A 25,371-nucleotide genomic window follows, 5' to 3' on the forward strand; every position below is an offset into this window, starting at 1 on the left:
TTGAAACAAACCAAGCAGAGACTGAGCTTCAGACTTCTTCACTTAGGGGGAGTTTCAAACAATTAACCTACCACTACCCAGCTGAAGTCAGGATGACACAAACCATACCTCCAGATGGGCGATTACACAATATAACCATCAGAACAAGACATTGAGACTGCCCCACTCCCACGTATCTCCCCTACCTTTTCCTTCTTAAACTCATTCACTCAGCCCAAAAGTTGAAATGGTCTTTTGAGGGCACGAGCCTGGCCAGTCCCCAATTGTTAGCATATAATAAAACTGCTTTCCTTTACCTCACTTCTTGTGTTTTTGGCTTCTATGTGGTGAACAGCCAGACTTGACTCAGTTACAAATGTGGTGTCCCGTGTGAGGAACTGCGTGTTTTGAGGGGGCTTAGCCTGTACGCCTGGTTTCCAACTAGTGGAGCAATTGGCTGTGGGAGGGGGCCACGGCTCACCAGACTACCAGGCCAAAGTAGGGGCCACTTGCAAACGCCAGCTGCTCATGGCTAGCTGACCCTGCAGCTAGGACCTTAATGAATTCCTAGCAGCTAAGGAGACCAAACCTTGTCTCCAGGATTTTTTCTTCCCTCCCCTTTGTGGCATCAGCTGCTGTAACGTTCAGTTGGTGTAAGGAAAGCAGCATCTGGGAAATCAACAGAATTCAAGGGTTGGATAAATCAACCAGAGTGTACTGGGAAATTCTCCATCTTTGTTAACTGTGCTTTCTAATTGTCTGGACCTAGTATAGGTCATCTTTGGTGCCATTTGGACCTCTTTGCTATCTGGACCCAGTGCAGGTCACTCTGTGGTGCTGTCTGGGTTTGAGACAAGATCTCAGGACTTGCCTCCAGTCTCTCCTTCTTGGGGATGGGTTTGGAGTGTTCCATCTGCATTGGATCCGTCTGTATTTGTGTCTCTGTTTAGCATTATCCCTCTGTCCAAGGGTGCTTTGAAACCGTCTCCATCCCACCCACCAAAACTAGAAAGCAGCAAGATAGGCTGCTCCTCTCCTCGCTAGGGGAGAAATGGTTTCCAACAACCTGGCCTCTGATTTTGTCATCCTCTTTTGGACTTCAGAGTATTTCTTGTATCTATATCAAGCTTTGTTAGGGAAGAAAGCATGTGAGCTCTTTCCTAGACTTCTGAGACTCCAGTTGGTTACATATTATGGCCTGTTTTTGTGCACATTTTAAAACAAATGGGCAAATTACAGTAAGAAAAATTCAGAGCTCAAATGGTTAACCTGCAACTATAAAATTAAACAGTTCTCTAAAGCTAGCTCTCTATTTTCTCTTTTCTTTTCTGCCTGCTTTGAACATGCTGTTATTAAGCTACTTGAATTGAGATAAAACTCATTGTTTAAAGATCACTTGGAGAGTTGTTGTTTTTTTTCTTATACAGTTTTCAGCCAGTTATGGCTATAATACAATCATTAGGAACTCATTTGAAACTGAAGAAAAAAGAGAAAAAAAGGATAAAAGAGGTTTTTTGTGTGTTTTTTTTTTAAAGATGGGGTTTCACTATGATGGCCAGGCTGGTCTTGAACTCCTGACCTCAGGCCATCCACCCACCTCAGCCTCCCAAAGTGCTAGGATTACAGGAGTGAGCCACCATGCCCAGCCTAAAAGAGGTTTTTTAAAGCCAAACTGCCAGAGATTGCTTCACCCAAATTTTGGTTCACAGCTTTCCTCAGATTATCTATCAGGGCAAACAAGTTTAGCCATGTAAACAGGTTCCAATTTTATCAGAAAAATAATTTGGATCAGCTCTTTTATACAGTGGTGGGTTTGTAGTGCTATCTTATGGTTAGATTCTGAGGTAAAAGATACTGGATCTTTGTGCCTGTATGTATACATGTTTAGATATACATGTATCATATGTGGTATCTAGCATACTACCAAATTGGCTTGTAAGTAAATGAGTACTCATAAATTAAGTAAGTCCTAATGCTTTTCAAGTTCACATGAATCTTGGTAAATAAAAATGATTTTAGAGTTATTAATAAAAATAAAACGTTTTCAGAGTTATCAGCATACATTTTTGTCTGAGTTTATTGACCAAATGGTTTTATATCTGTCTCTGTCTATATATTAAAATGTCAGGTTTGACATAAAGGTTATAAGACTATAAACCTAGTCAAAAACAGACTAATATTTGTGAGATTATTTTGTTTTGTTTTGTTTTATTTTTACAAATAAGCCTAATTTAATTCAGATTATTGGTTCAATGAAAACAGCTCAATATTCTGAGTTATCGGCAAAATATATTTAATTCTAAGGTTCTTACTTAGCTGTTCACCTGTTATTCAGACTTTAAAAATGGTTAACAGGGAAACAACTTTAAATAATGATCAGCTTTGTACAACAGCTCACTTTTCAGAAGTAATCTAGGTAAACTGTTAAAAATGAAAAAAACTCAGCACATATAAATGAGATAAATGCTTATAAGTGGACTTTCTGTGTAATTTAAAATCTTAAAATTATTTTGAATGAAGTAATTGATCCTCATCAGATGGCTGGGTCGTTTCCAATTAAGAAAAAATTATAATACGGGAAAGCATGTTTCATAAATTACAGAATAGTCTTTTGAAGGTAACAGCCTGGCCATTTCTAAAACTGCTTTCCTTTCATCACACCTCACTTCGTGTCTTTTTCGCCTCTGAGTAGCAAACAGCTGGACTTAAGCCAGTTACAAGACCTCTAGTTTACACAAAAATTTTACCTTATGCTAGTTTGTAATTTACTCTCTCAAAGATCTACAAAAAAAACACCTCAACAATATATTTAACATTCTATAAATATACAATTCCATTCCTTTCACTGTAATAGATAAAAAAGTCCTAAACAAAATATTAGCAATTGATATACAAAAGGGATAACAAATTATATCCAAATTAGACTTATTCCTAAATGCAAACTTTGCTTAACATTTGAAAGTCAATGTAGGCCAGGCATGGTGGCTCACACCTGTAATCCCAGCACTTTGGGAGGCCGAGGTAGGCGGATCACCTGAGGTCAGGAGTTTGAGAACAGGCTGACCAACATGGAGAAACCTGATCTCTATTAAAAATACAAAAAATTAGCCAGGCATGATGACGCATGCCTGTAATCCCAGCTACTTGGGAGGCTGAGGCAGGAGAATCGCTTGAACCCAGGAGGCAGAGGTTGTGGTGAGTTGAGATTGTGCCATTGCACTCCAGCCTGGGTAACAAGAGCGAAAGTCTGTCTAAAAAAAAGAAAAGAAAAGAAGGAAAGTCAATGTAATTTGCCATAATAACAGACTAGAGAAGGAAAATATATAATTAAATAGATGCAGAAAAAAAATTTGATAAAATTCAACACCCAGTCACACAAAAAAACTATTATTAATAACCTCTGTATAAAATGGAACTCGCTTAATCTGACAAAAAGCAGGGACAAAACTCTACAGCAATTATCATACTAAAAGTAAAACAATGACAGCTTTCTCTTAAAATAAGAAATGAGATAAGAATGGCCCCTATCACCCCTTTCTAATCACTGTTATACTGGAGGTCACAGCAATTATAATAAGGCATAGAAAAGAAAGTTAAAAGGATTCAAAATGAAAAAAGCTATACTATTTTCAAACATAACTGTGTACCTGTAAAAATCCAAAAAATGCACAGAAAACTATTAGAATTACTCAGTGAATTTAGCAGTGCCATGGTATCTAAAAAACGGTAAGTAAAACTCAATTATATTTGTTATAAACTAACAAAGATTTTTTTTCTTTAGACAAGGTCTTCTTCTATCACCCAGGCTGGAATGCAGTGGAATAATCAGGTGACCATGGCTCAGTGCAGTCTCGACCTCCTGGGCTCAAGTGATCCTCCCACCTCAGCCTCCTCCGCAGCTGGGACCACAAGTACATCCCACCACACCCAGCTAACTTTTCTGTCGAGATGAGGTTTCCCTATGTTGCCCAGGCTAGAAAAAGGTTTTTAAAAAGATACGATTCATTATCACAGCATCAAAAAATATCAAGAATATGTGATTGGTATCAAAAAATATTCAAGAATAGATTGCTGGCAAGAAGACTGAATAGGAACAGCTTTTGTGTGCAGCTTTCAGTGAGATCAACACAGAAGGCGGGTGATTTCAGCATTTCCAGCTGAAGTACCTGGTTCATCTCATTGAGACTGGTTGGACAGCGGGTGCAGCCCAAGAAGAGCAAGCCAAAGCAAGGTTGGGCATCACCTCACCCGGGAAGTGCAAGGGGTCAGGGAACTCCCTCTCCTTGCCAAGGGAAGCCATTAGGGTCCGTACCCTGCACTCTGGCCCAGATACTGTGCTCTTCCCATGGTCTTCACAACCAACAGACCAGGAGACTCCCTCTGGTACCTACACAATCACCAGGGCCCTGGGCTTCCAGCACAAAACTGGGAAGCCATTTGGGCAGACACTGAGCTAGCCACAGTGGTATTTTTTTTCATACCTCAGTGGTGCCTGGAACACCAGTGAGACAAAAACGTTCACTCCCTGGGAAAGGGGGCTAAAGCCAGGGAGTCAAATGGTTTGGCTCAGGGTTCCCATCCCCACGGAGACCAGCAAACTAAGATCCACTGGCTTGAAATTCTCACAGCCAGCACAGCAGTCTAAGCTTGAACTGGGACGGTGAGCTTGGTGGGGGAACGGGCATCTGCCATTGCTGAGGTGGTTTTTAACCTTTACAGTGTAAACGAAGCTGCTGGGAAGTTCAAACTGGGCAGAGTCCACCACAGCTCAGCAAGGCCGCTTCAGGCAGACTGTCTCACTAGAGTCCCTCATCGCTGGGTAGGGCATCTCTGAAAAAAGGCAGCAGCCCATCAGGGACTTAGAAATAAAGCCCCCAGCTTCCTGGGACAGACAACCTGGGAAAAGAGGAGGTAGTGGGCACAGCTTTAGCAGATTTAAACATTCCTGCCTGGCAGCTCTGAAGAGAGCAGCAGATATTTCAGCACAGCATTCGAGCTCTGATAAGGGACAGACTGCCTCCTTAAATGGATCCCTGACCCCTGTGTATCCTGACTGGGAGGATACACAGTGTATCCCAGTAGGGGCAACAGACACCTCATACAGGAGAGCTCTGGCTGGCATCTGGCAGGTACCCTTCTGGGACGAAGCTACTAGAGGAAGGAACAGGCAGCAATCTTTGCTGTTCAGCAGCCTCTGCCGACGGTACCCTGGCAGCAGAGTCTGGAGTGGACCTCCAGCAAGCTCCAGCAGACTGGCAGCAGAGGGGCCTGACTGTTGGAAGGAAAACTAACAAACAGAAAGGAATAGTTTCAACATCAACAAAAAGGACGTCCACTCAGAGACCCCATCGAAAGGTCACCGACTTCAGAGACTAAAGGTAGATAAATTCACGAAGATGGGGAGAAACCAGCGCAAAAAGGCTGAAAATTCCAAAAACCAGAACGCCTCTTCTCCTCCAAGGTATCATAGCTCCTCACCAGCAAAAGAACAAAACTAGATGGAGAATGAGTTGGACAAATTGACAGAAGTAGGTTTCAGGAAGTAGCTAATGATAAACTCCAGCTAAAGGAGCATGTTCAAAGGCAATGCAAGGAAGCTAAGAACCTTGAAAAAAGGTTAGATGAATTGCTAACTAGAATAGTAAGTTTAGAGAAGAATATAAACTACCTGATGGAGCTGAAAAAAAACCAACACAAGAACTTCGTGAAGCATATACAAGTTTCAATAGCCAAATCAACCAAGTAGAAGAAAGGATATCAGAGATTGAAGATCAACTCAATAAAATAAAGTGAGAAGAGAAGATTAGAGAAAAAAGAATGAAAAGAAATGAACAAAGCCTCCAAGAAATATGGGACTATGTGAAAAGACCAAATCTACATTTGACTGGTGTACCTAAAAGTGACAGGGAGAATAGAACCAAGTTGGAAAACACTCTTCGGGATAATATCCAGGAGAACTTCCCAACCTAGCAAGGCAGGCCAACACTCAAATTCAGGAAATACAGAGAACACCACAGAGATACTCCTTGAGATGAGCAACACCAAGACACACATAATCGTCAGATTCACCTCTTTGTAAGAGATCTACAAAGAGACTTAGACTCCCACACAATAATAATGGGAGACTCTAACACCCCACTGTCAACATAAGACAGACCGAGACAGAAAATTAACAAGGATATCCAGGACTTGAACGCAGATCTGGACAACGCAGACATAATAGACATCTACTGAACTCTCCACCCCAAATCAACAGAATATACATTCTTCTCAGCACCACATCACACTTATTCTAAAACTGACTACATAATTGGAGTTAAAACACTCCTCAGCAAATGCAAAAGAATGGAAATCATAACAGTCTCTCAGACCACAGTGCAACCAAATTAGAACTCAGAATTAAGAAACTTACTCAAAACCGCACAGCTACGTGGAAACCGAACAATCTGCTCCTGAATGACTACTGCATAAATAACAAAATGAAGGCAAAAACAAACATGTCTTTGAAACCACTGAGCATAAAGACACAACGTACCAGAATCGGGGACACATTTAAAGCAGTGTGTAGAGGGAAGTTTACAGAAATAAAGGCCCACATGAGAAAGATATAACACTGACACCTTAATGTCCCAATTAAAAGAAGTAGAGAAGCAAGAGCAAACAAATTCAAAGCTAACAAAAGACAAAAAATAACTAAGATCGGAGCAAAACTGAAGGAGATAGAGACAAAAAAATCCTTCAAAAAAAAAAAATCAATGAATCCAAGAGCTGGTTTTTTTTTTAAAAGATCAACAAAATAGACCAATAGCCAGACTAATAAAGAAGAAACGAGAAAAGAATCAATAGATGCAATAAAAAATAAAGGGGATATCACTGCCGATCCCACAGAAATATAAACTACCATCAGAGAATACTACAAACACCTCTATGAAAATAAACCAGGAAATCTAGAAGAAATTGATAGATTTCTGGACACTTACACCCTCCCAAGACTAAATCAGAAAGAATTCGAATCCTTAAATAGAACAATAACAACTTCTGAAGTTAAGGTAGCAATTAATAGCCTACCAACCAAAAAAAGTCCAGAACCAGATAGATTCACAGCCGAATTCTACCAGAGGTGCACAAAGAGGAGTTGGTACCATTCCTTCTGTAACTATTCCAAACCATCGAAAAAGAGGGAATCCTCTCTAACTCATTTTATGAGGCCAACATCATCCTGATACCAAAACCTGGCAGAGACACAACAAAAAAAGAAAATTTCACATCAACATCCATGATGAACATCAATGTGAAAATCCTCAATAAAATACTGGCAAACCGAATCCAACAGCACATCAAAAAGCTTATCCACCAAGATCAGGTCGGCTTCATCCCTGGGATGCAGGGCTGGTTCAACACATGCAAATCAATAAACATAATCCATCACATAAACAGAACCAAAGACAAAAACCACATGATTATCTCAATAGATGCAGAGGAGGCCTTCAACAAAATTCAACAGCCCTTAATGCTAAAAACTCTCAATAAACTAAGTATTGATGGAACGTATCTCAAAATAATGTGACAAACTCACTGCCAATATCATACTCAATGGGAAAAAAATTGGAAGCGTTCCCTTTGAAAACTGGCACAAAACAAAGATGCCCTTTCTCATCACTCCTATTCAACATAGCATTGGAAGTTCTGGACAGGGTAATCGGACAAGAGGAAGAAATAAAGGGTATTCAATTAGGAAATAGAAAATCAAATTGTCTCTATTTGCAGATGACATGATAATATATTTAGAAAACCCAATCGTCTCAGCCCAAAATATCCTTAAGCTGATAAGCAACTTCAGCAAAGTCTATGGATACAAAATCAACGTGCAAAAATCACAAGCATTCCTACACACCAATAATAGAGAGCCAAACCATGAGTGAACTCCCATTCACAAACGCTACAAAGAGAATTAAAGGAATACAACTTACAAAGTTTGTGAAGGACCTCAAAGAGAACTACAAACCACTGCTGAAGGAAACAAGAGAGGACACAAATAGAAAAACATTCCATGTTCATGGTTAGAAAGAATCAATATTGTGAAAATGGCCATACTGCCCAAAGTAATTTATAGATTCAGTGCTATCCCCGTCAAGCTACCACTGACTTTCTTCACAGAACTGGAAAAAACTACTTTAAATCTCATATGATAAAAAAAGAGCCTACATAGCCAAGACAATCCTAAGCATTAAAAAAAAACAAAACAAAACAAAGCTGGAGGCATCACACTACCAGAGTTCAAACTATACTACAAAGTTACGGTAATCAAAACAGCATGGTACTGGTACCAAAACAGATATATAGGCCAATGGAACAGAACAGAGGCCTCAGAAATAATGCCACATATCTACAATCATCTGACCTTTGGCAAATCTGACAAAAACAAACAATTGGGAAAGGATTCTCTTTTTAAAAAATGGTGTTGGGAAAACTGGCTAGCCATACACAGAAAGCTGAAACTGGATCCCTTCCTTACACCTTATACAAGAATTAACTCAAGATAGATTAAAGATTTAAACATAAGACCTAAAACCATAAAAACACTAGAAGAAAACCTAGGCAATACCATTTAGGACACAGGCATGGGCAAAGACTTCATGACTAAAACACCAAAAGCAATGGCAACAAAAGTCAAAATAGACATATGGGATCTAATTAAACTAAAGAGCTTCTGCACAGCAAAAGAAACTATCATCACAGTGAACAGGCAACCTATAAAATCGGAGAAAATTTTTGCAATCCACCCGTCTGACAAAGGGCTAATATCTAGAATCTACAAAGAACTTAAACAAATTTACAAGAAAAAAACAACCCCATCAAAAAATTGGCAAAGGATATGAACAGACACTTCTCAAAAGGAGACATTTACATGGCCAAAAAACATGAAAAAAAACATCATCACTGGTCATTAGAGAAATGCAAATCAAAACCACAATGAGATACCATCTCACACCAGTTAGAGTGTCGATCATTAAAAAGTCAGGAGACAACAGATGCTGGAGAGGATGTGGAGAAATAGGAACGCTTTTACACTGTTGGTGGGTGTGTAAATTAGTTCAACCATTGTGGAAGATAGTGTGGCAATTCCTCAAGGATCTAGAAATAGAAATATCATTTGACCCAGCAATCCCATTACTGGGTATATACCCAAAGAAATATAAATCATTCAGTTAGAAAGATACATGCACAGGTATCTTTTTGCGGCAATGTTTACAATAGCGAAGACTTGGAACCAACTCAAATGCCCATCCATGACAGACTGGATAAAGCAAATGTGGCACACAGACACTATGGAATACTATGCAGCCATAAAAAAGGATGAGTTCATGTCCTTTGCAGGGACACAGATGAAGCTGGAAACCATCCTTTTCAGCAAACTAATACAAGAACAGAAAAACAAACACTGCTTTTTCTCATTCATAAGTGAAAGTTGAACAATAAGAACAGATGAACACAGGGAGGGAAGCATCACACAGGGGCCTGTCGGGGAGTGGGGGGCTAGGGGAGGAATAAAATTAGAAGAAATACGTAATGTAGATGATGGGTGATGGATGCAGCCAACCGCCATGACACATGTATACCTATGTAACAAACCTGCACATTCTGCACTTGTACCTCAGAACTTAAAGTTTATTTAAAAAAAACAAATTCAAGAATAACTCTAGCAAAAGATACACAAGATGTCTACACAGAAAAGAATTCTCTCATTACTTTAAATGAATGAAAAGATATGCTAGGTTACTGGGCTATAAAACTTAATTGTAAAGATGTCGATTTCTCCCAAATTTCTTTATAGGTTCAATCAAATATCAATCACAATCCCAATTTTTAAAAGTAGTAACCAAAACATAGATGCTAGTATTTACATGGAAATGCAAAGGCCAGGAATAGCCAAAACAGTCTTGAAGAACGAAGTCGAAAAATTTACACTGACAGATATGAAGACTTAGTGCAGTTATTAAGATAGCATTAGGCCTGGTATGGTGGCTTACACTTTTAATCCCAGCACTTTGGGAAGCTAAGGTGGGCAGACTGATTGAGCTCAGGAGTTTGAGACCAGCCTGGGCAACACAGCAAGACTCTGTCTCTACAACAAATTAAAAAATGAGCCAGGCATGGTGGCACATGCCTATAAGTCCCAGGTTACTCAGGAGGCTGAGGTAGAAGGATCACTTGTGCCCAGGAGGCAGAGGTTGCATTAAGCTGTGATCACACTACTGCACTGCAATTTGGATGACAGAGCAAGACCCTGTCTGAAAAAAAAAAGACAAAAATGAATACAGAATGGAAAAGAATTCAAAGCCAGAAACCAAAAATAGAATCTACTAATTTACAAGAAGTCAGTGAGATAAAGAAGGATTTTTTTTTTCTTTTCTTTAGAGACAGTCTTTCTCTGTCACCCAGGCCGGAGTGCAGTGGCATGATCTCGGCTCACTGCAACCTCAGCCTCTCGGGTTCAAGCATTTCTCCTGTCTCAACCTCCCAAGTAGCTGGGACTACAGGTGCACACCACCATGCCCGGCTAATTTTTTGTATTTTTAGTAGAGACGGGGTTTCACCATGTTAGCCAGGATGGTCTCAATCTCCTGACCTTGTGATCCACCCGCCTCGGCCTTCCAAAGTGCTAGGACTGCAGGCATGAGCCACCGCACCTGGCCTAAAGAAGGATATTTTCAATAAATGGTGCCAGGTCAACTGGATATCCATTATGAGAAAAATAATGAAACCTGACACTTGATCTTACACATATGCAAACATTAAACTCAGGAAAAATATAAACTAGAAGGTGAAAGATAAAATGATAAATCTAAAAATATGGAAATATTGGCCAGGCACAGTGGCTCACGCCTGTAATCCCAACACATTGGGAGGCCGAGGCAGGCAGATCACCTGAGGTGAGGAGTTCGAGGCAAGCCGGCCCAACATGGCAAAACCCCATCTCTACTACAAATACAAAAAAACAGCTGGGTGTGGTGGTACATGTCTGTAATCCCAGCTACTCGGGAGGCTGAGGTAGGAGAGTCACTTGAACCAGGGAGGCAGATGTTGCAGTGAGCTGAGATCACACCACTGCACTCCAGCCTAGGTGACAAGAGAGAAACTCTGTCTCAAAAAAAAAAAATATGGAAATATCTGGCCTGATGGCAGGATAGAAATACTTCCTTACTGGAGAAAACACTTGCTTCTTGGGCTAGAAAGCACCAGCAGGCACCAGAAAAATCTGGAAACAAATTTTACTATCTTTCCACGTGTTCCTGCTTTTAAAGATTGGAACTGTTCTCTCCTTTGTCTTGCCAATATTTAAGATTTATGGCTCTTTGTTAAAATACCATTTAAGCGAATCCACTGCTTGGAAAGAAATACTTCTGAGGTGAACCCTCCGAAGTGATGGGTAGAGCACATATTAACAAACTTCTTGTTTTTCTATTGTTAATCAGACTTGTATTTTCAGGAGAGTGTCTCAACTAAGAAGCTAAAAAGAGAAAGAAAAATAATTATGTTTTTTCCCTTACAAACACATATTCCAACTAATGATTTATACCCAGATCATATAAATACCTCTTAAAAATCAATGAAAGTAAGAAAAAAAAAAAAACAATAGAAAAGTCAGCAACACTGCAACCTGGGTGACCGGGTGGCAGTATGTTACAAAGAGTATCCACATGGCCAATAAATACATGAAACAAATGTTCAATAGCAGACATTAAGGAAATATGAAATGCAAATTAAGACCACAATGAGACAGATACCACTAGATAGCATCAGAATGCCTAAAATTAAAAGCCAACAATACAATGACTGCAAAGAACAGGAGCAGGAGCAAAGTAACTGCTGGTCTAAGGTTAGTACAACCACTTTTCAGACCGTTAGGCACTATCTTCCAAAGCTGAATACGTGCATATCCTGTGACCTGACAATTCCACTCTTAGAATACACTCAACAGAAATTCATACATATGTGAATCAAAAGACACCAAAATATTCATAGCAGCATTATTCATTAGACAAAAAATTGTTATCCATGTACATGTGAAAAAACAAATTATAGTATATTTACACTAATTAAATACTATATGGCAAGAAAAATCAACAGACTATACATCATAAAAAATGGATGAGTTCCATAAACCACAGTGAGGGAGCAAACACAAGAATACACACTGTATTATTTCATTCTGTGGTGTCAGAAATCAGAAAAGTGATTACATCTGGAAGAAGAGAAGTACTGATCAGAAGGGGGATCAAGGAGGTTACTGAAGTGCTAGTAATGTTCTACTTTTTGATCTGGGTATTGGTTACAAGTATGTGTTCACTTGTGTTATTTCATTGGGCAGCACTCTTGTGATTTTGGCAGCTTTCTGACTGTATCCTTTACTATATTAATAAAGTATTACTGGTAGACAATAGCATTCATTTAAAAACATTAAATTAGGTATTAAGAGTACTATTAACAACCATATTTGATAAAGATTATTTTCTCAATCATACCCATTATGATAGATGCCAAGAAAACATGGAATGTAAAGACGTTCCACCAAATGCTAGGAATAAGAATCAGTTCCCGACCAGAATAATGTTTTTTTGTGTATGTCCCTGTTTGCCTGGGACTGAGGCATTCTTTGGACAATTGACTTTCAGCAAAGTCCCTGGCAAACATGAGAGCAAGCCTCCCTTTGTCCCAAAGTTCCTCCTCAGTCCTATTAAAACAAATAAAAAATTAATACATCCAATCTGGCAATTTCTATCTGGACAATGATCATCCTATTAATAATCTGTTTAAATATCTTTAATGGTACCCTGAATTCTATTAAAAAAAAAATACAAAATCTAATGACATTCAAAGTTCACCTAGTCTTATTTCCTATTTGCACACTACCCATGTTACAGCTTGCAGCATAACTAGACAGTCTCTTGTTCCTGAAACATTTTATTCTTTGTCTATGTCATCCTCTTGATCTGAAATACTCTATTATTTCCCCCCATTTAAATCCTAATTTGTTTCTTCAAACTTCACCATCACCACAAAATATTTCCTTATTTCTCCTAAACTAAATTAGTTCCTTAATTTCTCCCTCTTCTGAATTCTCATAGCATTTCATTTATGTGGCTCTCATGACAATCTCTACACTCTATTCAGCATTATATTTATGTATCTCTGTGAATCTCCCACACTGAAATGCAACCTCCTTGGGACACTCTTTTATTCACATATCTATCCCTAGAACATTTATCACAGTACCCATTCAATGGAAAACCAAATGCTTGAAAAAAGATGAGAGCTGTCATATAAGAACAGCTTCTATATCCCTTCCAGAAAGTATCTGTCAAGCCCGCTGAGAAAAATAACTCAGTTCCATTGCATTTTCCCTCCACTCTTTCTTTTATGTACCTTTTAGGCAAATAAACTTCCTTTGCTACAGGATTCAATACTTTTCATACACTCTATACAACTGAACCAAAATTCAAGATTAAAGAACATAGACACAGTTTCACATCGTAATTCTTAGGTGGTTGGTCTGCTTTTTCAAGCTATCAAATGGTTTTCTTAACTAAAGAAATAAGTCTACTGATTTAGACGCTCTTACCTTCTAATTTAGCTAGAAGACTTGATTCAGGTTTATTCTTCAGAGTTATTGAATCATTAATAATAAGTTCAGAACTCTTTTCATCTGACATCAAAGGTTCTTTGAAATGAATATTTTGAACAGACTACATGAAAAAAAAAATCAAATAAAGTCCCATAAATGTAGTAGTACTAATTTATTTTACTGTTCAATATAGTAAAGTCTTATCTACATATAGATTGCTTGTAAAATTTTCTGTTGTAATTACATGTAGACTCACAAACTCTCAGCAAAGGTTAATTGCCTGAATTATTAATTAGAGCAATGCGAAGGGTCATAACCATAAATCTGGCCAATTTACTTTCAGTGGATATGTTAATCAATTGCTAAAATGTATTTCACTTAAAAATGTAAAGGGTTGGAAAGTTTGAATTCAACACAGAGTATGCCTGGTGACAAGAAAAAAAAAATTTAAGTATTTTCTTACTGTGATTGCTATTTTATCACCAAAAATAACATGTCAAAATTAGTATCCGTATAACTTAAGACAGTAGTTACTCTAAATCCAGAGAGCAATCTTTTTGACACAATTATGCACTGTTCTCTAGGACAGCCAGGATTAGAAAAAATTAATACTTAAAGCATAGATCGTGAAAAAGAGAGGCATTAACAAAGAATATAAAATCGCAAAGACCGAAATCATGATACTAGCGGTTTAACTCAATTATAGTAATAGCATAGCCACTAAAAATCACAGTGTACCAGGAACTAAAATTATTTCCTTTCTTTGAAGTCCTCACAAAGTTGCTCTGCCATTTCAGGAGGTCAGGATTGATTATTTATGTCCTCACCTCTGCCCCGAAGACAATTTACTCTCTCATTTTTTTCTAAGATATCTTACCAGAATCATATGATTAAACATAACAAAAAACAAAACTTGGGGGCAATAGCTCCCCGAGTCATGTATTCCCAAACCCAGGGCAACTAATCCGCTTAAACACATCCCTAATAAATATTACTTCATGATTCTCTTAAAAGATAGTTGATCCTGGCTCTACCACCTTAACCTTGGAGAAACATACAAACTTCCCACTGGTAGTTCCACACCTCTTGGAACACTACTGCAGACATATGAACTACTTGTAAGTCCTTTCCCCAGAAAAAGCTCCCTGAATCCTGATCCTCCCAGATCAGGAACCCTTACTTCATATAATGATATAGAATTAAAATACCTTTAAATTTCTCAATTCAGAGGAATCATTTCCACTTGGTTTAGATCCAGGCGCAACCAAATCTCGGCATCCTGATCTAGAGGTCTGTCTTTTACCCATGAAACAAAATAATTTTAATATCAAATTTGAAAAAAATTTTTTGATGTATTTTTTCATCTTAAGTTGGCTTTTTAACAATATACATACATTTTATTGAAAAAAAACTCTTAAAAGGACATTTCTTAAAGTGACATAATTCCAATACAAGGGTGACTTAGATAACAAAATTAGTTGCTGGGCAATGACAAAAGTGACAGAGATAGGTGGTTCCCTACTTCTTTATTATCTAATAAGCAACAACTGGAATCAGGGTTAGACCATGGGAAATGCAAAGTATATAGATGAAAATCCATTTCTGGTTACAAATAGGTAAAGGGTAAGGACCAGGGCATAAGTGCTTCTGTGGGCCTCCACAGTACCTAGCACTGTCTATCAATAATAGGAACCAAGAAAATGGCTGGAGTTTTTCTGTTTTTGTTTTTAATTTTTGGAAGTGGGAGAAAGTTTCCTTTATTCTTGAGCTAGGTATCTGAAATAGAGACAAACAAGGTAAAATGACAGTGATAAGACTTTAAAGCTTAACCTTGACGACCAAAATGTTCTTTTAATGTCAATGTTTAGTCAAGTCTAAATATAATAGAAATGTAATTATAAAAGACGCTAATGGAAAAAAGTCTGTTGTGTTTCTAAAGTTAATTTGCAAAATGGTTCTCTGGACTGTAAGGAGCCTTTTCCAACATAAATAGTATTATAAATGCTGATCAGAATTAAGAATAGACCAAAAAAACTCTCCTTTAGCTGAGCTAGATGCCACATGCCCATTTCTTAACAGGGAATAAACACGCAAATTGAGGGAAGAGGAACACACTGGATTTGATAAACAGTATTTCATCTCTACCTAATCTGTCCCACTTCTTGAAGCCTTAGAGTGAAGCGAAAGAATGAATAATCATCTTTCCCACTAACAGTGATTTTTCCCCTGGAAATATTCGTAGCAAATATTTGTTCCCAGACCTCCTTCCACCCGTTACGGAGACTCTCAAACACAACAGGAAGCCATTCTTATTAGAGAGCCTACCCATAAGTGAGAAATCCTCAAATATCAGTCTTTTAAGCTTAATGCTGACTTAATACTTTTTCCTATTTGTTAAAGTTCCTTTAACGAATACTTTTAATGAGTAAAAAAGCAAAGTCATTTTCTCCACTCATTTCTTTGTTCCTGACAGCATTTAGACTCATTATCTTCTAAAGCTGAATAAAAATTTAATCATAATTACTATTACTCAGTAAAAGACTTTAAGACCATTCTGCCATCAGTCTTCACATATGGACAACAAATTTTAAAAATTAAAATTCAACATACCTTTTTATAAAACTTGGTACAACTGAATCATCTCTCTTCACATCATAATCTGGGCTATTCAGAAGGTTAACTCGGACTCTTCCAAATAGGTATGACTAAAAATATTTTGAAAGACTGAATAACCAACTAGGAAACAAAAACTTAACCATCACCACTTTAATCAAGCAGACTGAAAATAACTTACCTGTTTAGTTTTGTTAGTTTGTTTCAACGGATTCCGATAACCTATTTCTGCATCTTGTGGGGGCACGTTCTCTCTAAACAGAAAGAAAATACCCCCAATTTTTGAAAGGATAATATTAATATGTACTTCTACTCTACTGCGAAATAGTATTATCACACATATGCAAACATACACGTAGATACATGTAGTTACATTAAAAAACACAGATGTATTTACACAGAAAACTGCTTCAGTTTCCTTACCCATATAAAAACCTGGCTTTAGTAGCCTGTCCTCTGGAATCACAACTGTTGATCCTATTCTGTAAAGGCCCAAGTGAACTGGAAAATGATTCTTGGGCAGTTAATACCGTAGATGCTGTAAAAATTTTGAAACTATGATTAAGTTTGTAAGAAATAAAAAAGTACAAAAAAGTAATCTTACAAATATTTTAAAAGTCAATTCATAGTAAATACTTGTCCCCAAGTAAGATATGCAGACACAAAGATGTTACCAAGATAATTCTGTAACAACTTCTTCAAATTCTCTTAAATTATATAAATATTCCCCCAGGGTAAAAGCACATTCTCTATTTCTAAAAGCAAAAAAAATCATTCTCTTGCTTAGAGTTGTTTTTCATGTGTTAACAATGAAAGGTCAACAACAACAAAAAAAAGATAAATTTGCACAGGATTGTAAAGACTTTTTTACTTCTCAAAGTCTTACCTCCTTTACAATTTAATCTTAGATTTTGACCATTCTACAATAAATAACATTTTTCTACAAAATACTATCCTGAATCTTTATTTGAAGTACTATCACAGAAAAGTATTAGTATACATTAACATTTACATGTTAAAGTCTTCTTTTCCTCCTCTGAAAGCAGCTGCTTTTTTTGGAGGTTTAAATTCCGGAGGGCAATTTCTAGCATTTCTAGTGGTACTGCTCCACGTTCTACAGCTTTTTGAAGAAGTTGTTTACTTTTGTTGAAATTACCTAACAAAGAAAAAAATCACTGTCATTTTAAGCCAGTAATTTTCACCCACCACCCAGATACTTATTCATCAGGACCTAGGAAAATAAAAAGACTTAAGCAAAAATATTTATTCCAAGGCGCATGTACTTTATTTCATAGGCAAATAAACAATCTCTCACTTCTTCCGCAAATAATCAACTCTCTTCTGATAACCATATATACCAAATAGTTTCCTTGAACTACGTAGCTGACATAATTGTGGATTAGTTTATCACTACTGTCCGCTTTCTGAAGTAACAGAAGTGTTAACAAAGCAGTTATCAAGAGGGGACAGCAAAGCCCAATCACAACAGTTAGAAATAAGAGTGTATTCTAGATGTTACAAAACTGCCCAGAGCATCAGTCTGTTACAACAAGCTGTAATAAGTATCATTCATAATGACATTTAGTTAAGGGAAGAATGATATCTTTTGTTAAAGAGCATCTTCCATCAAAAGGACTTTTGGGGAAAAAACATAATAAATACAGATTAATCTTTAGCTATCGCACTCAGCTATACCAACCTGCAAAAGAATGCAGAATAACTGAGAAACTACCATAATTTCCTTGCTGAGTATGGTCAAATTACCAAAACAATTGGTAAACTTACACCTAGTATCCGACTTATAAATATTAAATGTATACATCACATATCTTACAGAATATTATTAACACTTATGGGAGCCACTGAGCTATGCTATGCACTTGGCACTTAGGGTATAAAAATGCTTAAGAAATGACCTCTAGCTTCAGTAGTTTATAAATTTTTTAAAATATATTTGATAGTGATTAAGCCTACATTTATTGAGTAGTGGTAGAATTTCATGTATTGTGTATTTTAGCACAAGAAAAGAAAGAAAGGCTTAGATTAGAATGAAGAAGCTTAATTAATGACAGCTTAGTATTGAGATCAGAGATTTAAAAATCTGGTAAAAACTGAAATGTCCTCCATCCCTATAAAAATACATACACATCAGACTGTACGTAGGATTTCAGGGACGTTGCATTATTTCCAGACGGCCAAGCCATCAACTGTGCTCAAAATAATCATAATCTGACCACACTGCATCACTGTGCATTACTATCGCATTACAGATAAAGTGGTACAGATAAAGTTCGTCTTTTTTACAGATAACTCAATTTAAGAATTTCAATATTTATGTGTGTAAAATTTATGGTTGTTATTGAGAGGCTACAATAAGTAGAACGGAGAGAAACACATCTTGCCAAATTTTCTCTAACAAGCAAGAAGGCATCAATTTTTCTAAGCAAGAAAGGGATAACAGTTTTAAAAAGTAACCTGATAGTGCAAAGAACATACTGGAGAAGATGATGACCTATTCAGAAGTCATCTGAATAGGTAAAAATTCAGGGTTCTCAAATCATTTCTGAGCTATATAATTCTTTTCTCCAGCCTCAATCCTGGAGAATACTCTCCAGTGACTAATCCCTGCTACGGAAACCATCATGAGGATTCTGCTAGGGTGAATATGTTTATCACTGGCAGTAAATTGGATCACAGTTGCAGAGGAAACAAGACAGAGGGAGAATAGAAATACCTGGCCAGAGGGCAGACTGCATATTCAAAGGCCCCAGAAAATGAGAAAAGACTAAGGAAAGGCCAGGTTAAAAATGTCTGAGGAAGAGATTACCTTGGTCCTACCCAAAAAAATCCAGACTATGAAGAACCAAGTGAGCAAGAAAGAGTTTATGCAGCAGTTTACTTTTTTATTTTAAAGAACTATCAATTAATGCTACACACACTCTCACTCACTCTCACTCTCTCTCTCTCTCTCTCTCATCTCCCTCTCTCTATATATAGTTTACTTGACCACCAAGTTATAAGTTATACAGCTATATTTTAATGTACATTTTGGTGCTATGAAACCATAGCATAAGAAAAGTTTATGTAAGCTCTAGCTTAAATATCTTTTTTTTTTTTTTTTTTTGAGACAGAGTCTTACTCTGTTGCCCAGGCTGGAGTGCAGTGGTAAGATCCTGGCTCACTACAACTTCCGCCTCCTGGGTTCAAGCGATTCTCTTGCTTAGCCTTCCGAGTAGCTGAAGGCTGAAGCACCACACCCACATATTGTTTTGTATTTTTAGTAGAAACGGGGTTTCACCATGTTGGTCAGGTTGGTCTCGAACTCCCGATCTCGTGATCTGCCACCTTATATCCTTCTTCTTACAAATACTCAGTGAAGAAGATACTTTCCTTTAGATGTTTCCTGAATCTAACTAGTAGCACATACACAATGTTCACGCTCGTTTCCCTGGATTATTCTTTATACACGGAAAGGCCAGGGTTACAGATATTCTCTGCATTTACGTTTAGGTGGCATTTCCCTCCCCCCACTGTCCCATATTCTCATCTGATCAACTTTAATGTCTTTTGCCTTAATTTCCACTTCACATATATGATTTAATATTAGGATGTAAGTTGTAATGTTATCCTTTACTTAAAATTTGAATTTGACATTTTCAGATTACCTTGTGACAGTTCAAATTGTGCAAAAGATATATGAACAAAAGCAAATTTCTTGCAGTTTGCTCTGGCCATTTGAAAGTAGTCACGTGCATCATCTGGTTCTTGAATACTGTAATAAAAGATTGTGTCAAAATTTAAGAAAAATAATGTAGCTACTTAAATTTGATAATGCTTCATTCAGTTTTCCAAAAGACATGGGGTATTGCTTTTTTCTGTGGATAAAATTAAATACTAATAAGTTATTTTTTCAAAATCTTTTTAGGCAGTTTAAAATATAAGTAAACTTTTGTGGAAACGTACATACTAAAGAGTTTACATCAGTCTCTTGTTAATTATAAGCGAAAGTATTTGGTTAAAAAAAATTAATTTTCTCACAAGTAATACTGACATGCTTTTATTTTCTCTCTTTGCAATGCAGTTACATATTATACAGTTAAACATAGTTAAAATGCTAATACTTACGCTTTTAATTCAGCAAATCTGACTTGAATTCTAGCAAAACTCTCATTTTGGCCATATTTATCTGGAGGAAGCGCTTCAATTGCCTGACTGTAACGACCAATCAATTTATTTAAAAGAACATCACTTAGAGGAACACTGTTTTTCTCTAGTTTGAGCAACAAATTCAACCAGTCCTCTGGGTTGTTTGCCATCATCATAATTTGGTTAACAGTTCCAGAGTTATCTAAATAAGAGGAACAAAATATATCACAACAGAAGACATAAAACAAATGCCAAATTGCATTTTTCCTTCAAAATATAGCCAAGCATTTGTACTCTTACTATCAATGTACATAAAGTCCTTGTAATACTTTTTAAAATTGTAAATACTCATAAGTAACTTATTTACTATATATTTATCTTTTATGAAGGCATATTTTATCCAAAAGCTACATATTTTGATGGGAAGAAAAAAAAATTGAAAGTGTTTTTTAAGTAGCCTTTAAAAATTGTATATAGTTTAAGAAAATCTTATGTTGTTGCAGGATAATTATAATTTTACCATCCTATCTATCCAAAGAAAACTAAGTTTCTCCCACCACCACCTGTACTAACTTTCCTAGAAAATTCTCCCATCAATGACTTATTCATTAAACTTACTGCTCCAGTCCTAACATAACTTTCTTTACAACCTTACCCATCGAACATCATCTCTGTATACCTCCTACTTACTTGTAAAACAACCAAATCAGCTTTACAAAAAATAAACAACTGTTATGATCATTTCCTTCTCTGCAAGTAACCTATATTTCTCCTAGAGGCCCTGATAATTTCTTGGTCCAACAAACTCATAGCTACCACGGTCTAGAGCATTGGAATTTATTGGACCTCTTGTGACTGTCAGGTTTCTCTCTGTGGAACCCCCACCTACAGAAACAGCAAGGATAACCTTCAGACATAATTTTCACACTGTAATATGCTTTTTACTCTCTTCAGTATTTGCTTCCTAAAAACACAACTTGAATGTCAGTCTTCTATTTAGGATATTTCGATTATTACTAAGCATTATTAAATTCACATTTCCAGAGAAGCTATCATTCCTTCTATCAACTTCAGTCACCATCAGCAAAGCCTACAACTTTACTTTTATAAATAAAATTTGTTTCTGCTTTCTACTAAAATATAGTGCTTGCACAACTTTGCTTTATCGTCTTAAATTTAATTTGGTATGATCTTAACTTAATTTTCTAGTTTTATCTCCTATTGCTTTCCTAAGAAATTAGTCTGTGAAATGTCTAAAGAAATACACATTGCCATCTGTAGCTTTGCAGATGCATTCCTCATGCCTGAATACCCTATTCTTCCTCTAATCAACAAATATAACATTTGTGTTTTATCATGCTAGTATTCCTATGATGCCCGGCATGCATTACAATGTAGCATAGTGAAAATATAAATTCTCATCTAGAAAGAAACTATGGTTTTAAGCATCTCTGAATCTTCCTCAATACTTAAAATACTCAATCGTCTTGATGTACAATCTTTGTTAGTGTGACATAATTAAGTACAATTATACTCTATTAACACTCTGCTTAACACCGAAACTATCATTGTCTAGGTTTTTTCAAAGTGAACATAGTCTGCCACTATAACTAGATCACAGTTTCTTCCATTTATTTTCAATTCCTCATCTATTTAATGGTTAGCATATATGTAACAAAATTATCCAAAGGTCACCATTTAAATGACTGCAACCATTTGAACTACAGTAAAGAATCTGGCTTCAGAGCTAATACTTTTAGCAGAGCTAGAGTATTATACTCCGGACACTTTCACCCATTAATCATTGTTCAATAAATGTTTATGTACCTACCATGTGCCAGAGACCATTCAAAGTTCTGTGGATTTAATAGATAAAACCCTGCCCTCATGTAGCCTACATTCTAGTGGAGGAGAAAGACAAGAAACACATGGGTAAATTGAAAATGAAGTGATTAGTACTATTTCTTTACCTTACAGGATACTCAACAGTTACTAACTTAAAGGAAAAGAAAAACTCACCTGTAGTATCAGCAGAAATTTTATTCAAGCTTAGCTCATCAGTAAGGTCTTCATTTTTAAACTTATTTTTAATGTCTCTCACTTTGTTCATTATGGAATCAATTGTCAATTCTCTGCCACTTAAATCCTCAGACTCCATTTCTAAGAAAAAAACTGAACTAGTCATAATTCCTATTTTAACTAGCATCAAAGCATAAAAAATGCACTTTTCAGAACCCAGAAGACTAAAGCATTAGTTTTGTGAACATACGTAAACACAGCTATTATTAGGCTAGTATTAATGGAGCTAAATGCACAACAAGGTACACATCTATGTAATTTGTTCAGCAAGGTTTCATAGGCCAAGTACACTTTTTTCTCCAATATAACATCAGTGACACCAAACTCTAGAAATCACTCTAGAAATCTGTAAACTTAAGTCATTTTTAAAAATATGATGGAGTGTATGCTTGGATTCTGGTAGTGACATATACATAAAGATTGCCTGGATTCTGGCAGTGACACAGACAAAGAATTCGTTTGGCAATGGAAGTAAGAATTCCTTTATTCGTCTGCTTCACTTGAGTAAATCTTCACAGTGAGAGTGCTTTCAAAGCAGACTATGAACATTATGGGACTTTACTGATAATTAGGATATCCGCAGGTTTATTCTTGTGCATATCTGGCAGAATCATGATTTGCTGCCTTAATCCAATACCAAGAAATTACGGTACTCGTACTGAGCACTTGCTTATCTGTATGGTGGTGGTGTTTGTGCAATAAAGTGTATGCAACCTTTCTGTTAATCTATCTTTGTGACTCTCAAAGACAGATTGAGAGTGACTGCCCCGTCTTCAGGTTTAACAATTTAAAAAAGCCGTAATGTTTCAGCAAGCGATATCACTCCACCTCTGAAGTCAAGTTTGAAAGGTAACTGTCAGATCACGGCCACCCTCTCCTTTCCCAGTTTTAACCCGCAAACAAAAGAGACTGTCTTTTGAAAACGATATTGTACGCAAGTACCCACCACCCCTCCTTTTCAGCTCGGACCACACCCACTTCTTCCTCAAGAAAACCTCCAGCACCGCCCCACCCGCCAGACCCGCGGAGGCAGCGAGACCTCCCCTCCTCCTCCAGCTCATTTAGCCGCGTCGCGTACCTGGCTCCGAGCTGCTCCCGCCTCGCCCCACACCTCACCGACCAGCGCTGATAATGATCCCATACACCGGCTGCGGCAGTTCCTCCGTGCGCCGCTGACACAGAACTTACCTACAGGAAGCGGAGCTGGGGATATGAAGAGATGGAACCCAAACTCCTTTCCGCAAACGTTTGAATTTCCCCGTCGCTATCACTACGGCCTCCTATTGGTCAATGCGAGTCACGTGGAAGCGTCTGTAGTGATTGGTTCGTACCCGCCGGGCCGTCCCTCCTCCTGCGTCTGGCAAGGCTCGCCCTGGAAGAGCCCGCGGCCCTCACCCCACCCGTGCGGCGCTTGGGAGGGTGCTGGTACCCTGCAGGCGTTCCCCGGACGCCAGTCGGCGGGCTTTCCTGCACGTTCCAGTTTAACCAGGCTAAATTTTTGCCTGGGAGGTAGTCACTCCCGGGCAAACGTCGCCGGTGAGAGGAATACAGGGGCGCGGGAGGCTGCTTCCAGCAACAGAACCTAAAAGATGCACCTTGGGCCTGCCCCTTACTGACCCCACCGCCACCATTCTCCTTCGTTCCCCGCGATCTTCACAGCCTGGCTTAGAGAGGATGTGGCAAGAAAGGATCTTTCACAGAGCTAGGTTCGGCCCTGCCGCCAGCTCAAGAATTTCAGTGCTTTTTATCCGAGCTTCCGCTTATGCCCTTCCACTATCCTTAAATGACTCCTTGCTCTGTCTTCAAGCCAAGACCCTCCCTTTTGTCGAAATTCTGAGCAGAACTCACACGCCCATCATGATTGCCCTGCCTGAACTCGCCTTATCAGCCCCCCTCCCTCCAAGCCTGCCCCACTTAAGGGCTCAGGTGTCCTCAGGGGTAAAAACAACTCCCTAGTAATCTTCGCGGGTGTGAGGCGCTGCCGCTAAGTGGCTTTGTGGTCCAGGGCAACGGTTGCTCCTCTGCAAAACGAAAGGGGATGTGTCTGTTGTGCCAGCATAATAACATATGTTCTGCGGTAGGACGGGTTGGTTTTGTGTATGTATAGGAATCCAACTGCAGCTGTCACTTGTTAACTCTAAAGCTGTCCTTGGAACCCTCACATTCCCAGCTCTGTATGGCCACCCAGCCAGCATGAGAGCCCTTCTCAATCACTTAATGCGTCTGTCTTTGTCAGCTAGCTAGTATTTTTGCTTCAGCAGGGCAAAATGACTTGCTATACCGTGGTTGGCTAATCACTTACCTTCGCACCATTGCATTTAATGCTGCTTTTGCCTGGAGAGAGTTTATTATTCCTCCAATTCTCTTTGATCTGTTTGCGGCCTGATCTCAAAGCTTGCATTTTCCTGAAAATACTGTTGCTGGATGACCTCACCCTAACACTTCTTTCTGTACACTCATTTGTGATCTCCTTCAGTCTTGTATCTTTAAATACCATCTATATGTTGATGACTCCCAAATGTGTATCACCAGCTGAGCTCTCCTCAACTCCATACTCAAATATCCACTGCCTACTTACTAACATCTTCACTTACATGTCTCATATGCATCTTGAACTCAAAATGTCCAAAACCAAGCCCCTGATCTTCCTCCCCAAACCTGTTTTTTACAAAACCTATAAAAGACAAACTCATTGTCCCAAGTTTTTTAGCCCCAAAACCTTTGTGTCATCCCTGACTCCTTATCAAATTCATAAGCAGATTCAGGGCTAGCACAAGAAATTCCTGGACTCCTACCAGTTCTCCCCACCTCTACTGCTACCATTAGTCCAAGGCATCTTCATCACTTACCTGATGCTACCTGCAGTAGTTTACCGGCTGGTCTCCCTGCTTCCGCCCTTGCTTCACCTAAATTTATTCTCTGACATA

At 38.0% G+C, this 25,371-nt stretch overlaps 1 protein-coding gene across 3 annotated transcripts in view; it reads right to left on the reverse strand.

The window, feature by feature from the left end:
- Positions 1–23,702, reverse strand: part of TTK (TTK protein kinase) — a 46,437-nt gene extending 22,735 nt beyond the window's left edge. The window contains exons 1-10 of one of the 3 annotated variants that reach the window (XM_021670311.2): positions 23,633–23,702; positions 22,385–22,525; positions 20,345–20,567; positions 19,885–19,991; positions 17,232–17,375; positions 16,643–16,757; positions 16,401–16,473; positions 16,217–16,311; positions 14,815–14,902; positions 13,604–13,727 (exon numbers count right to left, since the gene is read on the reverse strand). In XM_021670311.2, the coding sequence (XP_021525986.2) occupies positions 13,604–13,727; positions 14,815–14,902; positions 16,217–16,311; positions 16,401–16,473; positions 16,643–16,757; positions 17,232–17,375; positions 19,885–19,991; positions 20,345–20,567; positions 22,385–22,523 (1,108 nt within the window). In that variant the 5' untranslated portion in view covers positions 22,524–22,525; positions 23,633–23,702. Of the gene's footprint in view, positions 1–13,603; positions 13,728–14,814; positions 14,903–16,216; positions 16,312–16,400; positions 16,474–16,642; positions 16,758–17,231; positions 17,376–19,884; positions 19,992–20,344; positions 20,568–22,384; positions 23,421–23,522 lie in introns of those variants that run through there. The other 2 variants (XM_021670312.2, XM_021670310.2) reach the window with 2 other exon arrangements.
- Positions 23,703–25,371: the final 1,669 nt, after the last annotated feature.

Source organism: Aotus nancymaae, unplaced genomic scaffold (genome assembly GCF_030222135.1).
Source record: "Aotus nancymaae isolate 86718 unplaced genomic scaffold, 86718_ANA_hifiasm-v0.15.2.pri h1tg000040l, whole genome shotgun sequence".
Classification (NCBI taxonomy): Eukaryota; Metazoa; Chordata; class Mammalia; order Primates; family Aotidae; genus Aotus; species Aotus nancymaae.